Source organism: Microcebus murinus, chromosome 10 (genome assembly GCF_040939455.1).
Source record: "Microcebus murinus isolate Inina chromosome 10, M.murinus_Inina_mat1.0, whole genome shotgun sequence".
NCBI lineage: Eukaryota > Metazoa > Chordata > Mammalia > Primates > Cheirogaleidae > Microcebus > Microcebus murinus.
Window position 1 is genome coordinate 3,453,054 of NC_134113.1, and position 19,187 is coordinate 3,472,240.

At 62.7% G+C, this 19,187-nt stretch overlaps 1 protein-coding gene across 1 annotated transcript in view; it reads left to right on the top strand.

Annotated features, from left to right (window-relative positions):
* The window catches only part of CELSR1 (cadherin EGF LAG seven-pass G-type receptor 1), a 150,194-nt gene extending 136,298 nt beyond the window's left edge, over positions 1–13,896 (top strand). The window contains exons 25-35 of the mRNA XM_012756954.2: positions 5,356–5,530; positions 7,025–7,137; positions 7,588–7,667; positions 8,041–8,167; positions 8,595–8,720; positions 9,084–9,178; positions 9,450–9,553; positions 9,733–9,882; positions 10,333–10,554; positions 10,718–10,967; positions 11,860–13,896. Of these exons, the coding sequence (XP_012612408.2) occupies positions 5,356–5,530; positions 7,025–7,137; positions 7,588–7,667; positions 8,041–8,167; positions 8,595–8,720; positions 9,084–9,178; positions 9,450–9,553; positions 9,733–9,882; positions 10,333–10,554; positions 10,718–10,967; positions 11,860–11,884 (1,467 nt within the window). The 3' untranslated portion in view covers positions 11,885–13,896. The remainder of the gene's footprint in view (positions 1–5,355; positions 5,531–7,024; positions 7,138–7,587; positions 7,668–8,040; positions 8,168–8,594; positions 8,721–9,083; positions 9,179–9,449; positions 9,554–9,732; positions 9,883–10,332; positions 10,555–10,717; positions 10,968–11,859) is intronic.
* Positions 13,897–19,187: the final 5,291 nt, after the last annotated feature.

A 19,187-nucleotide genomic window follows, 5' to 3' on the forward strand; every position in this document is an offset into this window, starting at 1 on the left:
CCCTCCCTCCAGAGGCGCCTGCGGGAGCCAAGTCGGGAGGGCCGGGGGCTCCAGACGTCAGGTCTCCCCGTCCTGACGCAGCACGGGTGATTGCGTAAGAAATTGCGGCCATTTGTCAAGTCCCAGAGCGGGGCTTCGAGCTACAGCGGGAACTGTCTCAGCCTGAAGATGCTTCTCCCACCCCCGGGCATCTTCTGCGCTTGCTGTGGGCACCTGTGTGCATCCCCAGAGAGGGGACGGACATCTAGACAGGTGTAGGGCTTGTGACGGGGTTTCGGGTTGGGGTTGGGGTTGAAGAAGAGAAAGGAGTGCGCTGAAAATCAGAGTAACCGGTGAGCGGAGGAGCTAATCAGATGAGAGGAAAGACGGGCGAACCTCGGCTCGGTCTGCTTAAATATAGGGGTGTCATGTGGACTCCTGGGTTGTCACTCGGGCTTGTGGGGTGTCATTACTGAGGCCGCTGGGGTGTAGCATGGGACCCTGGGGTGTCCCGGGAGCTCATGAGGCGTTGAGACACAGAGGTAAAGCTGCTGAGTTTTCTCTGGACAGAGAGTGACAGTCGGGCCGCCTCTTCCTAGACCCGTGGTGCCCCGCTGGGGTGGGGACCTCACGAGGACCTCACAGCTTGGGTTGGAGAAAGAATTCTCACCCACCAGGAGTAGAATGGTTTTGGGAAAGAAAGTTTATTTTACTTTCTCAAGAAAGAAGAGAGAGAGAGAAGGAAATGGCACTGCAAGAGGGAAGGTGGGAAGTGCCCGGCCGCAGAGGAGAAGCGGCTCAGTGTTTTTAAGGGTAAAAATGGGTTTTCCCCCTGGTTCCGCGGACTGAGGACGGGAGCAGCTGTGAGCTGTTGCAGGCGATCTTCAGTTTTTCTTTTCTCTGCGGGACTTATCAGAGTCCTTGGAATCTGGTTTCTGGCGGGGACTGAGGCAGTGAGCTGGCGTGGGGAGCTCTCACCTTGCTCTCTGCTGAGAAAACCCAACTCCTAGAGATGATGAGTTAGGCTCAGGCGTTTTCATTAAACAGCACAAAGGCGGCAGCTGTCTTCAAAGGGACAATTATGTGCCGAGAGTTTATTTCTCTTACTTCCTGTTGATGGTTTATTTTCTTTTGTTAGGTAGGTTATTAGTTAGTAAGGTGACCTTTCACCCCCTTTTAAGCCTCTGACCCTGCACCCCGGGGGAGACCAGGTCCCTGGGGAGGACAGACACAGACCCGTGAACGAGTGAGGGACAGCACCTGCCAGCCAGCAAGTGTCCTCGTCTCTGCCCTTGGGACTTGTCACCGTGGAGGAAGGCGGGAGTGTCGGGTGCCATGTGGGATCTGGCACTGTGGCCGTCCAGTTATAATCATACAACAGTGGGGGCCGTCAGCCCACGTGCAGGCTGTGCCTGGAACTGCGGTGACCGAGTGCACTGGCTGTGGCATCAGAGACCGGAAAGAGAGAGAAAAGGCTGTCATTGTTTATCAGATTATATAAGGTGACACGAGGGAACTTACACAAGTATCTAAAATAATCTACAGACACCTCATGGGAGACGGTCGGGGAGCCTAGCAAGGTAGCTGGTTGTTTCTGGAGGGATGACGTGTATGTGTAAAGTCATTGCACTCCTGTGCACGCCGCTGGGTGTATTGAACATGCAATTCGCCGAAGGAGTGATGGGAGGGGAGACGGGGCCGGGGCTGGTGTGTGAGATACGTTTGGCCGAGACGGGGAGGAAGGGGGACACGGACCATGTGGTGTGTGTCTCGTCAAGGCGCAGGAGCCCGGGGGGAGAAGAGCAAGGTGGGTAATGCAGGAGGGAGGGACGGGCTGGTGGCGGCTGGAGACAAGGGCTTGAGGAGGGGGGAGTGGCCGGCTTTGGAGGTGGTTACCATGGCAGCACACGTCCATGCCGACTGGACACAGAAGTGCAGGCCAGGGCGGGGACTTGTGGCTTTGGGCGTCCTCAGCTTGTTGCACGTGGGACTTTCAAAGCGCAAGGGCCCCAGCGTGCTGACGGGCAGTTAACTGCTCGTGGGGCAGCCTCGCAGCCGCCCTTGCCGGCGGCTCTGCACACACTGTAGTCCGTGTGTGTCTCCGTGATCCTCCTGGAGCACCGGGAGGTGGGAGCCTGGCTCCTCACAGGTCGGGTCACCTGCCCCGGCCGCACAGCTGGGTGGGAGGTGGTGGGTCTGGGGTGGGAGCCGGGTTCTCGGTGCTGCTCCCCCCGTGAGCCCCGTGCTGCAGACAGGTGACCACAGGGGGCTGGAGCCAAAGCCCTCTGGCCCTCGTGGACGGCCCCGACCACACCTGCTGCCCACTGCTCTCTGGATTTCGTGTGTCCGTCACTAAACGGTGGCCTTAGTAGCCCTAGGGAGCTGCAGGGCCAGTCGACCCTCACATTCACATGTGGTGACCCCGGGAAGTTCAGAGGTTGTTCTGACGTAGACCTGATCACTCTCTCAGTAGCACCCTGTTTGGGGACAGTGGGCCATTCCAGCGCTGCGGCCACCTGCTGTTGACACAGCTGCCGTCCCTCCCTCGTGCAGACAGGATCTCTGGCCGTCCCTGCACTAAACCACCAAGGCCCAGATTCCAGAAGACCTCCCGCCCCTGCCCTCCCCGGTGGGTGGGAGGCCGTGTCTGGTCAGGGCAGAGCTGAACGGGACCACCCAGTTGCCACCCGGGGACGGGGTCCAGAATAAGGGGCAGGGACACGCCCGGAGCCTGAGGGCCACTCGAGGGGAGGACCGCCCTCTTCCTCCTGCAGGCAGCGTTGTGTGTGGACAGCTGTGAGCAGAGGTGCATTTCAGAAAGCCGAGCCTGGCAGCGGGTGGACGGCGGGTGGGAGGACAGTACGTGGGAGGACGGCGCCAGGCCAGCAGAGCGGCCTAACGGATCACTCACAGCCCTGGGAGGTGGCGTCTAGGCCCAGAAGCGAGGCCAGGGCAGCAGCCACGAGGAGGGAGGGGCAGGATCACACCATGGGGGCAGCCGAGGGCGTGTGGGGGCCACTCTCAGGTCTCCCGAAGGGGAGACGAGCGGGTGAAGGTGCCACGAACTGAGAGGAGAGCTCAGAGTGGCTGAGGCCGGGCGCACTGCGGGGGGCCGAGCAAGGTGCGGAGCTTGAGATGGGGGTGGTTTTCTGGGTGGGGGTGGGAATCGTGCCTGGGAATAGCCGGGTGCTGGGAAGGGAAATGGAAAAATAAGACCCAGGTGGAATTTTCCGGCTGGCTGGTCAGGGCCGCGTGCAGACTCGGGCAGGTCCTCCTGTTCCGTTGCGAGCAGCGGGGCCCCTCACCACCCCCCTAAGGTGGCCGAACCCCCTTAGGGGCCAGGGTGGGCACGCTTCCCCCACAGGCAGACCTTGAGGAGGTTTCCTGATGAACTTAGTGGCTTCTCGGCAGCGGCAGGTGGAACGTCAGGCCTGTCCCTCAGAGGACGGTCCCCAGAGCGCGTATGGGACCGGCAAGGGCCAAACCTCGCCGCCCTCCAGGGGCCCCGAGGCCGGGAGGCTCTGCACGCCTCGGCCAGGCGCCTGCCCCTACGGGCGCGGCCTCGCTGGGGCCAGACCGGGAGCTGTCCCGGGAAGCTGGTCCTCGTCACAGCCTCCCGGCGCGCTGAGCGGTCGGGGCAGAGGGCGTGGGGGGGTGGGGGGCCCTCCCTGCCACCGAGCCCCAGCGAGAAGGGCGAGGGTGACTCATCTCCCGCCCGGCGCAGCTCCCCGGGCAGCCACGCACCGCTGCGCACGAAGAAGAGAGGAAGCGGGGCCCAGGGTTCCAGGGGCTTGGCGGCGTGCCTGGTTTTTACGGGTTTTTTGTGAGCTCACAGTCCTGTCTCTGGGCGAGGCTTTTCATCTCTCGGGACGCCGCGGGCAGGCCGAGGTGATTTACTGCGCGTCCGCGCTTTGTCTTTGTTCTTTCTGGAAAAGGTGTCACGTTCGGCGCAGCAGTCTGTGCATGTGCGGCCCCGCTGGACGGGAGGAGCCGTGGCTCTCCCACTTTGTCGTTCCAAGGTGGTTTTGCAGGTGCAGTTTTCACGCTGCTTAGGCAGCAGGCCAGGCACCCCTCGCCTGCGTCCCCGCCCCGCGCCAGCTGCGAATCCCGATCGGGAGCCCGGGTGTGCGGTGTGGGCGCGGCAGCCCGGGGCGGCCCCCGTAGCCCGTTTCCCGACCGGGTCCCCAGTCTGAGGCGCAGGGCATGTCCCCAGCCGTAGCAGGACACCGTTTCCTTCTGCCTTGGTTCCTGCTTTGCAGGTATTCAGCAGATGCTGAGCCACGTGGTTCCCTCCCGCACCTCCGGGTGCTCGTTTCTGGGGAGTGCCTGGCCCGCCGAGGTTGACGTGGCAGCAGATGGCACCTTTCGTGTCACCCTCGAGCCTGTACTCTGTGCACCTCTCCTCAGGGTGCACCGGCCTGCCACCTGGCAAAGTGACGTCCAGCCCGGGCTGAGCTGGTGTCCCCTCCCCCTCCCCTTCTCTTCCCCTCCTCTGTCCGTTGCGGGGTCTCTCCTGGGGGAGGACTCTGGCACCTGGGAGGTTGGCCTGCGGGGTGGCTGTGTCAGGGTAGGGGCTGGGGCCCGGAGGGAGCCTGCACGTGTCCCAGCGGGCCAGGCTTGGGGAGCGCAGGCCAGCCGCCCCCCAGAGAGCCCTGGGGAAGCCGCTCTGGGCCACATCTTCGACTCCAGCTCTGGAGCACGTGGCGGGGGATGGGGGGATGCTTGATTTGCGCTAGTGGCCTCAGGGGCGGGACTCGCCGTGACCCCACAGTGTCCCCTGCCCTCCCCGTATGCCCTCGTCCCACTCGCACGTGGCCTCTGTGTCCGGGCAGACAGGCTCACCCAGGCGGCTCAGCTGCTGCAGGGTCACGGGTTGTCCCTCTGCTGCCCTGGGGACGTTGGTTTTCTCTTCCTGGCTCTCGGCCAGTGGCAGACACAGCCCTGTGCAGTGGAGGGTGGTCTCGTAGAACACACGCTCTCGTCCCTGCCTTTTCTTTGATGGAAAATACAAGCCTCCGTGCAGTCAGCGCGGGCGCGAGGAGCTCGTTCTCACTAACAGTGAGGTCGCTGCGCGGAGCTTCTCCTAGCCCCGGCCACGCCCGCTGGGCCGTGGGGCCCCGTGTAGAGGCAGCAGGGGCGGACACAGGCCGAGATCGCAGCCTGGGGTCCTCAGCCCGAGCAGGCCCATCTCCAGGGTATATTTTTTTAACTTTAAATTAGTTGCTAGCATGTAAAGTTTTGGAGCCATCACCCAAACCCAGACTTCCAGCTTCTCTCCAACCGCCCCAGCCCCGCCCCGGCCAGGCGCGCTCAGGGCGGGCTCCGGCTCCCTGCCGCGCAGCCCGGGGCCCACCCTGAGCCGGCCTGTCTGCGCAGTTCCTGTGCACGGTGGTCGCCATCCTGCTGCACTACGTCTACATGAGCGCCTTCGCCTGGGCGCTGGTGGAGGGGCTGCACGTCTACCGCATGCTCACCGAGGTGCGCAACATCGACGCGGGGCCCATGAGGTTCTACTACGTCGTGGGCTGGGGCATCTCCGCCATCGTCACAGGTGAGGATGCGCCCGGGCCGCGTTCCCACCGCCCGGCGGGGATCCACGAGTCCCTGCTGACCCGGGAGCAGGCCCCGTGCAGGCAGGGGAGCCGCCCGCCCTCCGCGCTCTGCGCCCAGCTCCATGCCCGTGCGCCAGGACTGGCGGCTGGCCTAGACCCTCAGGGCTGTGGGAACCCCGACTTCTGCTGGCTGTCCCACCCTGATCCCCGTCCCCACGTGTCTGTCCACACAACCACACTCGGGTGACGGCTCAGTGCCCCTTGGTGTCCGTCACTCCTCGAGAGCTGGGCCCGGCCTCGGGGCTCTGCTGCAGCCCTCCTCTGCCCGCAGGGTGGGGGGTGGACGAGCGGGACAGCAGACGCTCCCCGCTGGAAGTTGGAAAGTCGGAGTTTGCCCTGTCGGGACGGCGGAGCCTCACTCCTTCTGTTCATGGAAGGAAGAGCCTGAAGCCCCTTCAGGGTCGTCTCTGGACTCCCGGGACCTGGACACAAAGTCCGAGGCCAGAGGCACCCCTCGGGGCAGGGCTGTTGCCACCCAGGCTCTGCTCAGCGGCCACCTGGGGCCAGTCACTGGTTCCCACGGTAGCGTCGCTGATAGGTGTCCTCGCCAGACAGCCTCCCAGGGCTCTGATGTGGCCGTCCCCCTATTCCGAGGGACCTTGAGTTGCCGTTTTCACGTCCACCCAGGGCCTCTGAGGCGGGGGCAGGGCAGGGCCCCCCCAGCTGCCCCTCCCCCTCTGCCTCCCTCCTCCCTCCTCCCTCCTCCTCCTCACCCGCCCCCCAGAGTAGAGGCCGTGTCTGTGCCCAGACTCGGGGCTTGTCGTAGGGGAATGTTGGGATGCTCGCACGTCAGAAAACGGTCTTTCTGGCTGCTCTGTGTAAAGCAGTCTCGGTGGCCCAGATGGAAGAGGCCCCTCCGCCCCCTCACGTCAAGGCTCACCTGTGACAGCCCTGCCTCTCGGGACAGCTTTGGAATCTAAATCCAGATAGTTCTCGTTTCTAGCCTACTGTAAAAACGGTTTTTAAAAGCACTTAAGTCTCTGGCACAAGATCTTAAAATGACGCCCAGGGACCCTCAGACCGGGCCGAAGGTGTCGGCAGATGCCTGGTCCGGCGGTCCGGGCGGCACTGACCGCCCTTGTCTCGGGGACCCAGGTGGACGGGGCCAGCGCGGTTCTCCCAGTCTCTGCTTCCCTCGGCCCTTTCCGCAGCCCCCAGGTCTCCGTGGCCGTGTGGGGCCGGGAAGGTGCACTCCCCCCACACGCTCGACAGTGAGGCCCTTGGGTGGGGCCACCAGGACTCGGCACCTGCGCAGTGGATGCCCGCGTGAAGGCCCGGGCGGTTTCTCTGGGGCTCCTTGCTCTGCCCCCAGGGGTTATGTGGGCCCCCTCACGGTCCCGCCCTGGCTGGGCCTGGGTGCTGCTGTCCCACGTTGTGGGGGTGGCCATCTGGGGGTGTGCCCCTCACTCTCCTCTGCCTCCCTCATGTGCCAGGACTGGCGGTTGGCCTAGACCCCCAGGGCTATGGGAACCCCGACTTCTGCTGGCTGTCCCTGCAGGACACCCTCATCTGGAGCTTTGCCGGGCCCATCGGGGCAGTTATAGTGGTGAGTGCCGGGGCCTTCCCAGAGCCGAGACTCTCAGGGACACAGGAGCCGAGGGCCCCCAGGGTGTGTTGGGCAGAAGGGACGTTCTGGGCAGGCTGGTGCTACTGACGCCTCTGAGTGGCCAGGATAGGGCAGGAAGGGCTCCTCTCTGGCCATGGTGGCCAAACCACCAGCCGCTCCCGGACCTTGCCCTCAGATCTGTGGGTTCCGGGTTGCGTTTCATGTCTGCTGTGAGACCGTCCTGTGTCCACCCCCGGAGGGCCCCTCACGGGCAGGTGGGTGTGGTGGGCTGTGCCAGACAGGGCTGGAGGGCTGCAGCCTGGCCACGGGTCAGCCTCGTGCCACAGCTAGTGCCCAAGGCCATCTCCCCAGCCACACTTCCCGGGATGCAGATGAAGAGCCTCAGACGCTTTTGGTGGAGACTCTGATTTTTTGTTTTGTTCTTTTCAGATCAACACAGTAATCTTTGTCATGTCTGCAAGGGTGTCCTGCCAAAGAAAGCACCATTACTACGAAAGAAAAGGCGTCGTGTGAGTTGGGGCTGAATGATGAGTGGGTGGACAGACAGGTGGTTGGATGGAGGGACAGGTGGATGGATGTCTGGGTGGACAGACAGGGATGGGGGGACAGGTGGGTGATGGCTGGGTAAATAGACAGGTGGTTGGATGGAGGGACAGGTGGATGGATGTCTGGGTGGACAGACAGAGGGATGGAGGGACAGGTGGGTGATGGCTGGGTAGATAGGTGGGTGGATGGAGGGACAGGTAGACAGGTGGCTGGGTGGATAGACAGGTGGGTAGCTGGGTAGATGGACAGAGGCACGGGTGGACAGACGGACTAATGGATGGACAGTTGGAGGCGGGAGGGAGGGAGGAGGGCTGTGCTCATCCCCCCTCCCCGCAGCCCCCTGCTGAGGACGGCCTTCCTCCTGCTGCTGCTGGTCAGCGCCACCTGGCTCCTGGGACTGCTGGCCGTGAACGGCGACACGCTGGCCTTTCACTACCTCTTCGCCGTCTTCAGCTGCTTGCAGGTAGGAGCCGGGGAGCTGCCCGGCGGGGCCGCTGCGTGGGCAGCCCTGGCGATAAAACGGGCCGCCCTGTGGCTGCTGTTCTAGCAGAGCCCTGAAACAAGGAGGGGCTTGTGGCGAGCTGTCCCCAGCCTTACTGCCAGGACGGAGACCTGGGGTCCCAGGCCTGCTGCCAGGCCGGCACAAGCCCTGCCTGGTCCCCAGGGAGGAGGAGTGGCCATCGATGGGTCACCCCAAGGCTGCCCAGCAGATTGATTCAGGACATGCTGGGGACCCCAGGTGGGCCCAGGACTGTCCCCGGGGAGGCCTGGCACGAGCCAGGCTCGCAATGGGCACTCGCAGCCCCTGGCACGGCTGGGCTGGGCCGGGCACCTGCAGGCAGGCGGCACCGGCCACCGACGCCTGGGCTGACCCTGCGCCATCCCGCCAGGGCCTGTTCGTCCTCCTCTTCCACTGCGTGCTCAACAGGGAGGTCCGGAGGCACCTGAGGGGGGTGCTCTCTGGGAAGAAGCCGCACCCGGACGACTCGGCCACCACCAGGGCCACCCTGCTGACGGTAGGAGCCGACGGGGACCCGAGGCCTGGGGGCTGGGTGGCACCGCTCACGGTGGGAGCTGAGGGCTTTGCAGCCGGGCCTCAGACCCAGCCCCGTGGCCTTCGTGCCGGGGCACCGTGGCGCTGCTGCCCTCACTGCAGAACCGGGGCGACGGGCAGGATGGGACAGATGGGGCCTCAGTCAAATCCCAGCCCCACTTTTAAGGTCAGGAGGTCAAAGGCCAGGGTTCAGGGCCCTTTGCAGGGAAGGTTTGCTGCTCCGCCAGGCAGGGTCCAGCCAGAGCACTGGGGGGCTTCGCCGTGGGGACGGAGCCACCGTCAGCGGTGGCCTCTGCCCCGAGATAACCGCCTGCCCCTCCCCCAGCGCTCGCTCAACTGCAACAACACGTGCGGCGAGGGCCCCGACATGCTGCGCACGGCGCTGGGCGAGTCCACCGCCTCGCTGGACAGCACCGTCAGGTCAGCGCCGCGCCCTCCCTGTCGCCCGGGTGGGGGGGGAGTTCTCGGGCCACGGCTGCGTCAGCGCTGCCTAGCCTGTGGGGGCCCCGCTGCGTCCTGCCGCTCTAGGGGACACGTCCCCTGTGTGCTCGGAGGCCCCGTTTTGTCGGCTGTCGTTTACCGGAACAAGGATGGGGGTGAGAATCTTCCAGAACGTCCTCCAGCGGCGTGGGTGGCCGCGTCACCTGTCCCTCTGAGGAGGGTGCTGAGCCGGCCCTCCCGTCCTCTCCAGGGACGAAGGGGTCCAGAAGCTCAGCGTGTGCTCGGGGCTGGCGCGCGGCGGCCACGGGGAACCGGACGCGCCCTTCGTGCCCAGGAGCTCCAGGAAAACGCACGGTACAGCTCCCCGGGGAAAGGGCGCCCGGGCTGGTCTTGTTTGTGCCACGTCCCCTCGACCAATCGTCAGCAGGGACCCAGCTACCCCTGCGTGCCCCGTCCCTGGTGGTCCCCTCGCCCCTGGTGGTCCCCCCGCCCCAGGGCCTGAGCCTCCCCGCCTCCCCCAACGGCCCCTGCAGGCCACGACTCGGACTCGGACAGCGAGCTGTCCCTGGACGAGCAAAGCAGCTCCTACGCCTCCTCACACTCGTCGGACAGCGAGGATGATGGGGCGGAAGCTGAGGACAAGTGGGACCCGGCCCGGGGCCCCATCCACAGCACCCCCAAAGGTGAGTGAGCGTGGCCCAGCCAGCCAGGCGGGGCTGGGGACAGCAGGCCACGGGGCTGGCCTTGGCCATGGCCGGGGCCCCTGCTTTCCCGGACGTGCCCAGCAGAGCAGTGGCCACGCGGGGCGGGGGGCGGGGGCGTCCAGCCTGGGTGGGAGGCTCTGGCCCCTGGAGGCCCCCACGCCACCCTCAGAGCAGAGGCAGTGGAGTCTCGGGGCCTCTTTGGAGCTTCGGTGCACGGAGCAGGCGAAGCTGCTGGAGGGCAGCGTGCGTGGCTCCCAGGTGTTGGGGTGCAGTGGGGGGCAGGCTGCAGGCCCCCACTGTCGGGACTTTCCCTTTCTGGCCGCCTTTCGGGTCGGGGCCACTCAGGAGCCCCAGGTGGGTGACTTTCCGGGGTGCAGCTTCTAGCTGGCGGCGCCCGGCTGCCTGCTGAGTGCCGCTGTCCTGCCTCAGGGGACTTGGCGGCCAACCACGTCCCGGCCGGCTGGCCCGACGAGAGCCTGGCGGGCAGCGACAGCGAGGGCCCGGGCGGCCAGCCCCGCCTGAAGGTGGAGACCAGGGTCAGCGTGGAGCTGCACCGGGAGGAGCAGGGCGACCCCCGCGGGGACCGCGCCCCAGACCCGGACAGCACAGGCGCGGCCAGGCCTGCGCAGCAGCCCCCGGAGCAGAGGAAAGGTGTGGGGGCGCCCACGGAGGGCCGGGCCTGGTCTCCGGGGTGGGGCGGGGGCAGGGCGGACGTGGCCACCCTGGGCCCAGCTACCCAGGCCTTGGGAACCAGGCGCCCCGGCACGCAGGGACGACCCTCTGATAGCAGCCCGCCGTGTCCCCTTCCTCCCAGGCATCCTGAAAAACAAAGTCACTTACCCGCCGCCGCTGACGGAGCAGACGCTGAAGGGCCGGCTCCGGGACAAGCTGGCCGACTGCGAGCAGAGCCCCGCGTCCTCTCGCACGTCCTCCCTGGGCTCGGGTGGCCCCGACTGTGCCATCACCGTCAAGAACCCGCGGAGGGAGCCCGGGCGCGAGCACCTCAATGGGGTGGCCATGAACGTGTGCGCTGGGAGCGCGCAGGCGGACGGCTCCGACTCCGAGTGAGTAGGCTCAGCCCCCCGGGGACAGAGGGGACAGTGGCCAGCGGCCTGGCACCCATGTCGCCCGATCCGTGAGCACAGAGGAGGCCCAGGCAGGGGCCGAGGGTCAGGAAGAGCCTCCCGGGGTGGGGCAGACTGCCGGGCCCGGGCCTGGGGGCCGCGTGGGCCTGGGGGCCGCGTGGGCCGGGCCTCTGGAGTCCTGACCGGGGCCGAATGCCAGGACTTGCGGTGTGCCGGGCTCGGTGTTCCGTGAACATCGTCTCCTGGCCGGGCTCGTCCCCACTGTTCTCTGGCCAAGGAGACCGAGCTCACAGAGGAGCCCAGCGGCAGCAGCGTGGAGCTGGGGTCCCCGCTCCAGACCTCTGCCCGGCGCTCCTCCCTCCTACAACTTCCAAGGGAGGAGTGAAGCCCTGGAGCCAGGTCTCTCACGGTGGCTTTCCTAAAAATCCGCTTAACGGTGTGAGTTTGGCTGGGCGTAGTGGCTCAAGCCTATAATCCCAGCATTCTGGGAGGGTCGCTTGAGCCCAAGAGTTCGAGGCTGCAGTGAGCTGTGACGACACCACCCACTGCACCCTAGCCCGGGCAATAGAGCCAGACCCTGTCTCAGAAAAAAAAAAAGATGTGAGTTTGGTTTCTAACCTTGACGTTCTGTGTTCTGCCATGAGGCCAGCGGCACAGACGCGTGGGTAGGGCCGGGTGTCAGGGCTGGGGGCCATCCCGGCCCCTCCCTGCCTCCCAGGCCAGCTGTGCCCAGCCTGAGCTTGCCTTCCCTGGAGCCCCGGGTGCCCTCTCTCCCTGAGCGGGGGGATTCTGCCCCTGCGTGACCTCGGACCCGCCCAGCTGCCATCCTCACTGACCTTCCGCCCGCCTGACGGCTTCTTCCCACGTGCAGAGGCAGTAACGAAACTTCAATTTGAACCATCAGGAAACCGTGAGGCGAGCCCGTCACCTGCATGTCGGCTGCTGTGTCGTCCAGCCCTGGGACCTTGGAGCCCGAGGGACCACTGCCCGTGGAATGGAGCAGGCCCTGGGTGTGCGGGGTCCCCACAGGGGCCACCCCACAACCCACAGTCCAGACAGAAGGCCCTCAGCTCTCCCAGGGCTCAGGACTAGTCAGACCCGTGACAAGTGCCAAAGCCCGCAGGCGAGAGGGAGGCGTGGACCGCTGGGCCGCGCTGCTTGGTCCCAGACTGCAGACAGAGCCAGAACCGTGCTGCCGGCCCGGCCGGGAGCCCCGCGGCTTGCCACGGCGCGAGGATGCCGGGCACAGACCAAAGACCGAGGTCTGGCCGCCCGCGTGGGCGTCTCCCTGCAGTCCGGGCACGCGGCCAGCAGCCTGGACAGCCCTTCGCGAAGGCGCCCTTGTCTTAAAGCAGCTTACTTTGCTGTGTTGAAAGGTGTAGATACTTTTGTATATTTGTACGGGACTCTGAGAAGGTGGAAAACCTATGTATATTTTGCAACAAGTACTGACTTTGTGAATACTGAGAGACCAGTGGAATGATCTCTCGACTATTTTTTACGTAAGGAAGATTGCACAGTTGTACTTGAATCTGCACGTGTTGACACGACTGGCGTCCGGGCAGAACAGAGGTGGACAACACGTCCGCGGTGAGGTTTAAACCAAGTAGTTAAAAGTTCCTGCAGCTGCCTTCGGCCAGTAAATGAGGACCCGCGGGCATGACCCGCTGATCCGATTCCCCGGGGCGTTTGCTGTTGCTCGCGTCTGCCCTCAGCTGCCGTCTGCCCCGACGGGCGGACCGGGACAGGGCAGGCTGGGCCTGGCAGGCGGGAGAAGCCCTGCTGGGGTCGGCGTGGAATGCAGTCGCCGCAAGGCCGTACCGTTACGCCCGGTCAGCCCCTGACCGCCACCCCCACCCCTCCTCGCCAGGCCCTGCTGTGGGCGCGGCGCCCTGTCTGGAGCCCTTCCCAGGTGGCATGGGACTGCAGGTGGGGGATTTCTTTGTCCCTGGGCTCTTGCTCCCGGTGGGATCTGAAAGCGTTCACACGTTCCCGATTCAGACGGAGGCACGAGGGTTTCCCGGGGTCGCGTTCTTTCCTGCCAATTTTCTGGCGCTCTGAGACTCCAAGGATCCCCGGGCAGGCTGGGGTCCCACCCCCCGAGTCTGACCAATTACTTCATTTTGCTTCAAACGGCCGATTGTGCGGAGGGACAAAGCCGCAGCCGCACTTTTCAATGGTTACCAAACTGTTTTTGGAAACTCACACCAAGCGCCGGCTGCGACCGTCCCGCTGTGGGCAGTTGGCACGGCGTGGCCCGGGGGGCTGTGGAACGGGGCCCGGGACCATTCAGGCACGTTCTGTTTCAGCGTTTCCTTTGTTCTTCAGCAAGTAAATGCTCAGCACAGCTGCTTCCAAATATGGGAAGCCATAAAATAGGACGAAAATCAAGTGAGATGCAGAGATTTCCGCAAGTCTTAAATTTTAAATTTTACTCAGACGAAAACGTGAGCATTGTTAACAAAATGACTCCACGAGAGAGGGAAGGCAGCTCTGAAAACAGTCCGAGGAGGATGAAATGAGATCCCGGAGTCCTCGGCCCCGCGTGAATTATTAACACAAATGTGCCTTAGCAGGTGAGCGGCACAAAGCCACGGTCTTGGCGAACGCCCGCCGCTCGAGGGGCGTTTCCTGAGTACGGAAAGGTTTTTCGCTGTTTGTAAGTCTTTGAACACTCCGCTTTCATGTGGCCACTTACTGTTCTGCAACTGGATTTCACCCCTTGAGGTGTCGTTTTCAATCTGATCAGAACTGTTACCAAAAAAACAATTGTCAAGTTTTATTAAGAAAAATGTAAACCTATTTTTATTACTTAAGACTTTATGAAAGAGATTAGACACTGGAGGTTTTTAACAAATGTATATTTATTAATGTTCAGAACACTGGAATTACAACACAAATGAGAAGAGTCTACAATAAATTAAGATTTTTTTGAATTTGTATTTCTGCTGTGCGGGTTTTTCTCCCTCCCCGCCCTCCCACCCTAGCTAAGGCAGCCGTGGACAGGACCGTTCATGGGATGGAGAGACGGGCTGGTGGAGTTTCCTGCTGGAATGTTCTGTCCACTGCCCTGCAGGCCTGCCACAACTGAATGGCACTGTTTGGGGGTTCCTGAGGCTCTTGAATGTGTAAATGAGTGTCTCGTCAACTTAGAGAAATTTGTAGCTATTATTTCTTCCACTTTCTTTTTTTTTTAGACAGTCTCACTCTGTTGCCCAGGGTAGAGTGCCGTGGCATCAGCCTAGCTCACAGCAACCTCAAACTCCTGGGCTCAAGCGATCCTCCTACCTCAGCCTCCCGAGTAGCTGGGAACCACAGGCATGCGCCACCATGCCCGGATAATTTTTTCTACATATGTTTTTTAGTTGGCCAATTAATTTCTTTCTATTTTTAGTAGAGATGGGGTCTCGCTCTTACTCAGGCTGGTTTCGAACTCCTGACCTTGAGCAATCTGCCCGCCTCGGCCTCCCAGAGTGCTAGGATTACAGGCGTGAGCCACCGCGCCCGGCCTGTTTCTTCCACTTTCTTCCCTGCAGCAGCCTCTTTCTCCTGCAGCTCCCGTGAGCATGCTAGACCTTCCTGTGTTGTCACACGGGTCCCCGAGGCTCTTCGTCTTTTCCGTTCCTTTTTCTCTCTCATCCTTCAGACTTGATCGTTTCTGCTGATCCATCCTTAAGTTCACTCATTTTTCCCCGTCATCCCCATTTTGCTACTGAGCTCGTTTGGTGAATTTCTTATTTCATATGTTGTAATTTTACGTTTTGAAATTTCCATTTGGTCCCCTTCTTATACTTTCTATTTCTCTGCTGGGGACTTAGGGTTTTCTGTTCACTCCAAGAGCATTTCCCTTGACCTCATAGAGCGAGGTTAGAACTAAGGCTGCTGAAAATCCTGTTCAAATCCTAAAAATGTGAACATCTGGGCCATGCTGGGGCCGAAACTGCCTTTTCTCTTGGCGTTTTCCTGGTTCACTGCGTGCTCAGTGGTTTCAACTGAAGCCTCGTCATTTGCAATGCCGTGCGCCTCTGGGCCTGTGTTGCAGCCCTCACTTTAAACGTGACTTTGTTTCCACAGCGAGCAGCCCAGTTAGGTCCCACCGCCAGCCCCGCGTCACCTCCTGTGGGCACGGGCAGGCCCAAGCCTTTGCCACACATCCCCAAGCGGGGACTTGGCCAGACGTGTGGGGACCCAGGGTCTGCTTCCTCAGCTCCCCCCTTCTGGGGTCTGCCTCACTCCAACTCCTGGGGCTCCTTCTCACGTTCCTCGGTCAGGAAGGAAGGTTTCTCCCAGGGTTGCAGCCCCCACCCAGGGAAAAGCAGTGAAGGCAGAGAGAGGAAAATAATGGGAAGCTCCAGCAGTCCTCAGCCCACAGCGCCCTTTTTCCGTGTCCCTTTTGGAGTTCTTGCCCCGGTGGCTGCATAGCACCCGGGTCCAGGCTGAGAGAGGAAAGAGAAAAGCAACCCACGAACCCCCAAATCCAAAGGCATTTTTCGAGTGCCGCTTCCTCCTCAGCATACCTGCTAACGTCTGCTTTCCTGTGCTCAGTAGTGGACGTGACAGAGAATATACCTATCTCAACCCAAAAGCCAGGATTAACAAGGAAAAACTAGAAATATTTGAGAAAGCGAATGTAGCCGAGCTGGGAGCGAGCCTGGCGCAGCAGCCAGGCCTGGTGTCCACCCTGGGGCTGCGGCCACTTCACAGAGACCAGGAGCAGACCACAGGGACAGGACGAGCAAGCCCCCTCCATGATCATGGCTGAGCACAGACGACAGCGTGAACATCACCCAAGCCACGGAACATCCAAACTGGCCCAGCCAGGCGTGGCCCTTACCAGTCACCAGTCTTGGCTTTAGCCTGGCTCCAGACTCCGCCCTGGACGCAGGTTTGTGAAGACCCCCAGGGAGGGAGGCGGTGACCGGGAGTGGGAAGGCTGCTGGGGCACAGGCAGCGCTGGGGCCGGGGGCCGAGGGCAGACAGCAGGCTGAGGGTGTCCGAAAGACACCGGCTAGGGCCTGGGGAAGGAGCCACCCCAGTGCGAGGTGAGGGATCCGCATCTTACCGGGATCACTCCGGAAACAACGTGGGGAGGAGAGAACAACAGTGAGGGTGACGGTCCCATTGATGTCATGAGCAGGGAGAAGGAAGGTGTAGACAAGCATCCGGCTCTGGGCCCAGACTACGCTGTTTTCATTTCCTGCTCCCACCTTTTTTATTTTTGAGACAGGGTCTCCCTTTGTGGCCTGGGCTACAGTGCAGTGGTGTCATCATAGCTCACTGTAACAAACTCCTGGGCTGAAGTGATCCTCCTGCCTCAGCCTACAGAGTAGCTGGGACTACAGGCACATGTCCCTGTGCCTGGCTGGTTGTTTTTTCTACTTTACTAGAGATGGGGGTCTTGCTCCTGCTCAGGATGGTCTTGAACCCTTGGCCTCACACAATCCTCCCGCCTCGGTCTCCCTGAGTATTGGGATTACAGGCCTGAGCCACGGTGCCTGGCCACCCTTCTCTTGATCGATAGTTGAGACAGGTGGCTGGGGCCTGGTCACTAGGGGTGCCGTGGAGGGAAGAGGGTTACTTCCCTGCCCTGTCCCTCTGGCCTGCCCAGGTCTTCTGAAGGTCACCTGAGGGGTATAGCCAGGAGTCTACTGGCCCCCAGGTGCTTGTGGAGGGCCGGGGGAGGCCAGAAAGTCCAGCCATGGACTTGGCCCAATGGCACACCCTGGCCAACAGCTTCTGCTAATCTCTGTGGCATTGCCCCGAGAGCCCTCCAGAGTTGGCTGGTGGCCTCAAAGGGGCATGGCTGACAGTGGTGCCCACTGCAGAGAGGGGAGCCTTGCTGGTTGGGAGGCAGACGTGTGCCCCCTCCTCCTCCACTGGCCGACGCGTAGGCCCTGAGGCTGGCAGTGTGGCAGTGCCAGCAGGGGCCACACAGGGCAGCCTCATGTTTGGCCCGCCTGGGATCCACGCCGACTTCTGCCTAGCCACCCTAATCCCTCCTGCTCATGTTTCTGCCACTTGGGAGGGTCAGCTTAGGGCAGCACAGGGTGGGCACCAAGGGGGCTCTCCTGACCTCACTTCCCAGGCATGGGGTCCAACCAGCCATGGCAGTTAAGTCAGGGGAACTTGAGCCCAGGGAGTCTGTGCTGAGCTTCGAGCTTGTGGAACAAAGATGGCCCTTCAGCCCAGCCACCATGCCAAGCTGGGCCAAGGGTCCTCCGGGGCCCGTCTGGTCCCACTGGCCAGCACTTGTCTGCACGGTGGAGCTGGGCCTGCCTCCAGGCCTGGGCAGCACAGGCCTTTCCAGGCTCTTCCTGCTCTCCCGGGACACTCCCTGCCAGGTGGAACCTTGGCTAAAAGGAAGAGTGTACAGGGACAGGGGGATTGCCAAGGCTGGGAGATGGGAGAGAGCAGGCAGGGGCTGGGGCCGACCCCCAGGACAGGGAGGAGATGCTAACCAGGGTCTGCAGGCACACAGGGATAAGCACACCTGTGTACACGAGCTCCAGGGCCTCAGCTCAGCCTGACCACAAGGGAACGAGGACCACAGCAGCCACAGCTCGGCCTGGGCAGCAGGGCCTAGAGCTGGGGGGAGCAGTCTTCCTTCCGGACGAGGGTTTTGAGCAGAGGCGCGATGGTACCTAAGGTACGGTTTTACAGACAGTCCCTCTGGCCCTTGAAGCACAGAAGGAAGGGGATGGGAAGGGACCAGGTAGACTGGCAGCCACAGAGGTTAGGGCAAGGGTGATAGTCTGAGAACAAGGTGCTCCCTTCCTGCCCAGAGGGAGGCCAGGGCAGCCCCTGCTCCTGGTATCCGCGAACATCCTTGTGTTTCACTCTGCAGGCAGGGGGGCCACTGCTTTCTAGCTGCTCTGCCTGGTCTTGAGCTCTTGCCCCACTTGTGGCTTTCAGGGGCTGAAGGCAGGGGACAGTGGGAAGCAGTAATTCCATCCTGGGGCAGAGGTTAGAGTTCTCCCCAGCTCCACTGCAGACTGGGTGTCCACGTACCAGTTCCACACAGGGGTTTCCAGCAGTGCAACACCCCACTGCGGACCTGGCATGCTTAGCGGGCTGTGAGGGCCCAGCCCCTCACCCGTGCCATGTTCCTCCCTGCTGGCTGGGGTCTCCCAGCAGCTTGCAGCCTCCCCACACCAGACCCGAAGTCCCTGAGTGTGGTGTCGTCCTGGTCAGAGGAGACGGGCCCCTGGCCTCTCCACTTCCCCCACCCCACTTCCTTCCACCCCGGGTAGCAGGCAGGACAAACACTGGGCGCAGTGCCCGCCCTCCACCCCATGTGCCAGTGAGAGCCGAGGACGCGACCCCTGGATGTGCCCGGCTGTCCTGGCCACCTCAGCCCCATGCTGAGGACCATCCTAGTTGTCAGTCCCTCCATCTTTGTCCTTCCTAGATCCAACCAGATTCCCAGCTGCCCCCCTTGCCCTAACCTCTGTGGCTACCATACCTGGTCCCCCGCTGTCCATCTGTGCTTCAGGGGCCAGAGGGACCGTCTCTAAAACCATACCCTGGGTGCCACTGCGCCTCTGCTCAAATCCCTCGTCGGGAAGGAAGACCAGGCCCTGCTGGCCCAGGCCGAGGTGTGGGCACTGGGGTCCTCCTCGCTCCCTTGCAGTCAGGCGGAGCGTACACAGATGTGCTTGTCCCTGTGTGCCTGCGGCCCCAGCACTGCACACGAGCGCTCACACCCCACAAGGCAGGTGCTTAACTGGCAGGGGAGGGGGAGGCCAACTGTGGTACCCTGGGGTGCCCTGACCTGGGGTCTGGCCCTGCTGCCACCAGCAGCCCTGTTACTCAGTCCTGGTGGCTTCTGAGCTGAGGGTGAGGACCCCAGTGGGGCAAGGAGGGGACCCACACCTCATCCATTCAACATGGGGGCAGGGCCACATCTGACTCACTGACCAGCTGGTGCTCGGTGTGGGCTACATGTGCTGCCTCTAGCCTAGAACCTTCTAGTCCCCACCAAGTACCCAGAGAAAGAAACCAAGGACATGGGTCCATGCCCCAGAGGCCTCAGCCCTCAGGCAGAGGGACAGGGACCCTGGTACGGCAAGAGGAGAGGTTCACAGCTCTCCCCACATGGTCCACCTGCCTTGCCACACCGTGGGAGGGTCAGTGGTGTGGCGTTCCCACCTTACTCCGGCTCTCCTGGGCCCCCCTGGAGGCAGCAGTCAAGACTCCATG